The following is a 6,816-nucleotide window of genomic DNA, read 5'->3' as shown; positions in this document are numbered from 1 at the left end:
ATTAGGTCTCACTTGGATGTATTTGATTTTAATAGTATACATACTATTTGTGTTTAAATTCAATTATGTTCCTAGAAAAGTGAATTATATAAATGTTGTAGTAATTAGTTTTAACTTTTGATGAGCTATTTTTCGGAGTGGATCATCGATTCTATCCCAGACATTTGTATTCTAACTTTAAGAAGAAATTTTTAAAACTCAAACTAAAGCGTTCATGATGTGTAATTGACGGCAGGATAACATTGAATCACTTTTACAAACATTAGAGATACAAATAGGACGATTTAAATGTTAGGGACACAAATAGAATTTACCCCAAACGTTGGAGACAAAAATGATACTTTAATTATTGGTCAAAAATAATAAATTATGTTGGTCTTATAACATTATTCTTAAACTATGGCCTAAAAATGTTAAATTTTCTGCACTAGATAACCCTTAGCATAGAACCATTTCAATTCTTTAGGTGCTTGACAAATCAATAGAAGTAGAAGAAAGTGCCTGTAACTCAAGCCTTCACAATCAAATACTATAGAAAATTCTGGTTTATTTCTACAAAAGTTATATCTCTTAAAGAATATATATTAGATGATTGATTAGATTGTTTCAGTGTATGGTATTGAGAAATTCTTTATGCATTAAACCTAGAACTTATTTACTTGAGAAAGAACCTTTATTAGTATGTTTGTCTTGGATTCTGCTATAGCTCAGAATCGATTCTAATAAAAGTGCGTTGAAAACCCCGTTCCTTTAAGCATATATTTCTTGATTTGTCGATTCTGTTACCTTTCTTAACAACATAACATCACTATGTTCCATTTTGTTTAACTTCCTTGTGTTTTGATCCATGATTACAGAAGTATCATCATCATTTATATATTAGATTAGATAAAGCTATGTATAGACTATTTGATCTAATCTTTAACACTTTATCAAATAATAAAAAAGAACACTATATTAACATATACATGGCATATATGTATGTTATGTTACTACTAATATTATATTAAAAAATACCATTGCAATGGATTAACTATGTTAGGATGGGTAATTGGAGATTAATGGGTTGGACTGGTAAGGTTGGCCCAATCGTCCGTTGGAGGAGGTCTTCGAATTGATTCGCATCACGGAGCTGCTGTCCGACTTGTATGTATGAAAGAATGGATGGTGGTACCTGAAAGGACACTCCGATGTCTAAGTCAACAAATGGCTTTACAAATTTGTAGAGTATTGGGACTTAGAGATACCTAAGGGGTGTCAGTGTATTTATAGTGATGAACCAATAACCACCGTTGAAGTAGTTCCACCTTTTAAGGAGGATAATCGTCTCTTTATCTTAGGGAAATTGAGATATGACTCCTGAAAGTGGGTTGAGAGATTTTAGGGACAGTTACTTATTTGAATAAGTGTTACCTGCCAGCTAATCTTCACTCCCGACTTCCTTAGACCAAGTCGTCATTAGATCCGACTTCTTGAAAAAAAGTCGGTATCGAATGAGAGCCAATCTTTGAATTGAATTTTTTTGCCGTATTCGAACCTGAGCCTTAGTGTTGGGGCCAGGGTATGAACAAACTATATCCATTATGATGGATGTTATAGCATAAGTAATCATGATTAACAAGGGTGAACACTCGCATACATACAACTATCTTCGTATGAAGTTGATAGTTAAGAATCGTTAGACGATGATTTAGTCAAACTTGTTAAATCATCCAATAATTTTCAAATATCACATTCACATGAAGATAACTGCATGCGAGTTTCTATTTTAAAAGGGTACACAGTCTCTCACACTTTAGGTTACTGGTTACTGTTTGTAGCAGCTAGCTAAGACATATAGGGTGTTGCACCCTACTCTACCAAACCCATTTACGAAATTCCGTGGGGAGTATATATATATATAAGGAACATGTACACACACTCATTCTCATTCACTTCCAGCTAAAGAAGAGCAGCATCAATAGCAACTATGTCCACAATAATAGCAAAGAGAGAGATTGGTTCTTCCAATGAAGAAGAAACTGATTTGAGAAGAGGACCTTGGACTCTTGAAGAGGATAGTTTACTCATTCATTATATTGCTCGTCATGGTGAGGGTCGTTGGAATATGTTAGCCAAAAGTGCAGGTATGTTTAGGTACACACACATATTATTATTGTATATTATTCTTTATTTGTCATTGGTTTCTCTAACATCATTTCATTATATTCCAACATTTCAGGACTGAAGAGAACTGGAAAAAGCTGCAGGCTGAGATGGCTTAATTACTTGAAACCTGACATTAAGAGAGGCAACCTTACCCCACAAGAACAGCTCTTGATCCTTGAACTCCATTCCAAGTGGGGTAACAGGTAATTCAATCATCACACAAATTAATTGGTACTAATATCTTTATTTATTGTTGCACTACTTAATAATTATCATGTTGATTTGTGTATAGGTGGTCAAAAATTGCTCAGCATCTTCCAGGAAGAACAGACAACGAGATCAAGAACTATTGGAGAACAAGGGTACAGAAACAGGCACGCCAACTCAACATTGAATCTGGAAGCAAGAGATTCATTGATGCTGTTAAGTGTTTCTGGATGCCAAGATTGCTTCAAAAGATGGAACAGAGTTCTGCTTCAAATTCCCCTATGATCATGAACAACTTTAACAATCATGCAGAAGCTTCTTCAATGAGTACTTCACCAATCTCAAACTTCTCCAACAACATTCCTAATTCTCTATCTCCACCACAAAGGGAATTATTCATGGATGTTCCAAGTAATCATCACTTCAGCAATATGTCCAGCCCCAACAACAATAATGTTCCTCCTTCCTCTGATTCACTTCAATTCTCACAGCTATTTGAGATGTCACAACACTTAACATCAGCAAGTCCTCCCAATGTGTTTGACAACTACAATGTTTATTACAACAACAATCCAATGATTCAAGAAAACTGGAATAATGTTGTTGATGCCAATGGCAATAATAATAATAATAATATTAATAACTATGGTGCCATGGTGGAAGGACTAAGCATGGATCCTCTGTCACCAATGGGAACTTATTATGACATTCCACAGTTTGATTTTCAAACCTGTGGGAGTGACTGGATTTTAGACAACAACAACAACATGGGTGATACTTTATGGAACATGGATTCTATGTAACAGTGTGTAAGACAGAGATAGCAGTAATTAAGAAGAGAAGGACATGCACATCTCTACTTCTTTTTTATTATGGGATGGTCTACCAGAGAATAGGAAAAAAAATCATCATATATGTTATTATTATAATTATATTAGATCATAGATTCTTATGCTGTATACTGATTCTTAGTGACTAAACAATATATTGTTATGTATGAATGATAGCATATTTAAACCTAAAATGCAATATATATAAATATACATGAAATTTTATTAAATAATGGTCCCCTACACCCCCTATTTCAGGTTTATGTATGCTTCTGTAATTTGACTGAGACAGTGTATGTTGGTTTCTTATTATGTCTACGTTTTCCTTCTTTATTTCCTAAAAATAAGAATTTTGCTGCTTGAAAACTAACAAACTTAAATCCAGTCTGTTATCCAAGAAAGAAAAAAGAATAGTGGAGTCACATCTTATTATGAATTATGACAAATTAGTGACACTCATAGAATTGATTATATGAACAACATGTTCAATTTTAATAATTAGACTTACTGCAAATTATATGATCAACATTTGAAATGATGGCATAATAAGTGGGCACACATACGTCACAGCTTGTGAGTGAAGAAATTGACTAACTAATAAGAAATCGAAATGTATATTATTCGCATGTGATGAAATGTGACCAAAGAATTTGAACTTTTTGGAAGTCACGAGTGCTTTCTTTTCTTTAATTTCTATGGATTCTTGGTTGGTTGAAAGAAAGAGCCAGCGAAATCTTAGCTCATGGCATTTCTAAGTTTCTTCACAAACTACTTTACTGGCGAATCCCAAACTTTGTTCCAACCATGTGACATAAACAGTGTTTCCTTAATTCATTACATACTATATTTCTTCCTTAGTTTCCTTTCCATCGAACATGCATGTATCTGTTTTGCCAATTATAATTTAATATCATTTTTTTTGCTTTCTCATCAATAGATTTTTTCATAGTTTCGAATCCTCCACTTAAAACATGTCCCATTAAAGGTTAGATTTTAAAGACATTTAATTTTCACACGTTCTTATTAATAATCAGGCTTGTTGTTTTTATTGATTAAACAAATTTTAACTCTATTTATTATATTATATCAATGATTTAAAATTTAGCATTTAATGTTTAAAGTATTTTTTATTATTATTATTTATCAATTAAATGTATATAATTCTTTGAATTAATATAGGTTAGTCGAGTGGTCAACTTATTTGTCTGTTTGAACAAGTATAAAAAATTTGACTACTGCTTTATATATGCATGAATCTATTAACAAGCAACTAATTTTTGATAAGTTGAATTAGAAATACGTAATATATATATATATATATATATATATATATATATATATATATATATAATTCTTTTAATTATATTGTATCTGCACTTTATAATAGTTATTATTTTGATATTAATAATTTTTAATAATCAACACACTTTTCTTTTTTTTATTAATTTAAAATAATTTAAATACACATCAATTAATAATAACGATATATCAAATTATCAATGGAATGCTTATAATTATGATTTCCCTGCATCACTCAATTAGTAGTAGTTAAATCACTTTGCATAATTTGACACGCTAAGCAAACTAAGCTAAGGACGAATTTGGTATAATTTGCTTCTTCTGCAATAATCGGTTATGAGAAACTCTTTAGACCATCAATTTTTATTATTTTTTATTAATATAAATATTAAACTGTCATTTTATTAATGTATATGTATACATTTTATAAAATACGGATACAAATTATATTAATTTATATATATAAAATTTTAATAAATATAAATATAAATTATATATATTTTATAAGTGAAATATCTATAAATATAAATATAAATTATTATTAATTAAATATTAATAAAAAATAATAATATTTATTGATCATTTAATATTCACTCAATCGGTTATATCGTATGCCAAAAACATTTAGCTGAAATAACACATGATATTGAGATATGTAAATAGAATATATAAGAAATCATTTTTACATTATTATTTTAATTTATTTTGTGATCAAATTAATTATTTAGTTATATATCACATCTATCGAATAAAAAATTGCATCTCGTATAATTTTATTTTTATTTTCGGTTTCGATGACAATAAAGAAATCGTTGTTGGCACTCAAACTAAAGAAGAGAACAAAAGTATCGTTTTCCATTTGTCAAGAAATATCTCTGTCATTGAATGTTATTGTACATCATATTTGAATTTCAACTTTAAAATTTTACAACAATTTTACAATTTTGCTAACGGAAAAGCTTTGCATACAAGCCATTAGGGTTTGTATACTTTACAAGTTTATTAAACAATAAAATCAAAATACGCGCTGCTCCACGTACGTTAATTACACGCGCTATATAATATCCCGCGTATATCTAACTACCAAATTTAAAATATTTATTTTCTTCTTCGTTTTCGTTATTTTGAGATTTGGTTGTTCTTCTTCTCGCGCGTCTTTCCTCCTTCTTCTCCATCGTTATTTTCCTCTCCTTTTCTCACTGGTATGTTCTTCGTTTACGTTACCTTTTTCTCTCTCTGCAACTCGAGTTTCGTTTTCTATTTTGATTTGTTGTTTTCTGAAATCAAAGTTTGAACTCGTTTTGAAGATAATGGATCATTCAACCTCAGATTGTCAGCTGAATCCAGGCGAAGTGGATTATGAATTTGAATCTAACGAAGTTCCTGAGGTTTGATTTACATAGATTAGTATGAATTTTCTTTCAGTAATTGTATAGCATTGTGTAGTTGAAAAATTGCTGAACATTGACTGTGAAAGTAACACGTTAACATGAATCTGTCGATTCAATGTATTAGTTGTGATTAATTACCTGGAATTTATAGCAGACGCTCGGGTGTAGATCAATTCTTCTTTGGGTGTATTTTAGCTAGAAGTGTGGGTGTATCTACATTTTACTGGTTTTTTGTTATTTTAATTGAGTTGTTGTTGTTCAGGTGTATTATATCAGATATGATTGGGTGTGTTTATAGTTTTTGACATGGTGTATTCTGCAGCCTGTGTATTTACAGTTTATGGCTTTAAAGGTCATTCTGTAGTTGAGTTATTGCGGTTCGGATGTATCATATTAGACATGATTGGGTGTATTTGAATCATATCTATGGGTGTATTCACAGTTCTGACACGGTGTATTGTGCAGTCTCTCTCGGTTGTTGATGACGAGCTTGTTCCGAAGGTCGGAATGACCTTTACCACCCTTGAAGATGCTGGAAAATTTTACAGGAACTACGCCAAGGCTGCAGGTTTCTCTACAAGAGTTCGGTGCACAAATAGGAAGGGAAACGAGATTAAGAATCAACTGATTACATGTAACAGAGAGGGAAAATGGAAATCTAAAATATCTCCGACCGAGAAGACCAATCCGACAGCCGGTTTAAACTGTCCTGCAAGAATTTATATACACACATTGAAGGATGTCGGTGCTTGGATCATTTCAAAGGTTGTGCTGGATCATTCACACCCCTACTGTCCAAGCAAACCAGAGATGCTCAAACAGCACAGGGAACTAAGCATGTCCATTCGTCGTACGATAGAGAATAACGAGGAAGCCGGTATCAGACCAAGCAAAACCTACCAATCATTTGTTGCGGCTGCCGGGGGTCACCGCGAGTTAAA

General features: G+C 31.7%; 1 protein-coding gene across 1 annotated transcript; it reads left to right on the top strand.

Moving 5' to 3' along the window:
* Positions 1-1,940: 1,940 nt before the first annotated feature.
* On the top strand, positions 1,941-3,325 carry LOC130951404 (transcription factor MYB62-like). Its single transcript, XM_057880052.1, has 3 exons — positions 1,941-2,126; positions 2,222-2,351; positions 2,441-3,325. The coding sequence occupies exons 1-3, from the start codon at positions 1,970-1,972 to the stop codon at positions 3,156-3,158; spliced, it is 1,005 nt and encodes a 334-aa protein (XP_057736035.1). The 5' UTR covers positions 1,941-1,969; the 3' UTR covers positions 3,159-3,325.
* Positions 3,326-6,816: the final 3,491 nt, after the last annotated feature.

This window comes from Arachis stenosperma, chromosome 9, assembly GCF_014773155.1.
Source record: "Arachis stenosperma cultivar V10309 chromosome 9, arast.V10309.gnm1.PFL2, whole genome shotgun sequence".
NCBI classification, from domain to species: Eukaryota; Viridiplantae; Streptophyta; class Magnoliopsida; order Fabales; family Fabaceae; genus Arachis; species Arachis stenosperma.
This window is presented reverse-complemented; position numbering and strand designations above follow the sequence as displayed.

Coding starts and splice junctions, on each gene's coding strand:
- LOC130951404 (XM_057880052.1), top strand. CDS start 1,970: ATGTCCACAATAATAGCAAAGAGAGAGATTGGTTCTTCCAATGAAGAA. Junction 2,127..2,221: donor TATGTTAGCCAAAAGTGCAG/GTATGTTTAGGT, acceptor CCAACATTTCAG/GACTGAAGAGAACTGGAAAA. Junction 2,352..2,440: donor CATTCCAAGTGGGGTAACAG/GTAATTCAATCA, acceptor ATTTGTGTATAG/GTGGTCAAAAATTGCTCAGC.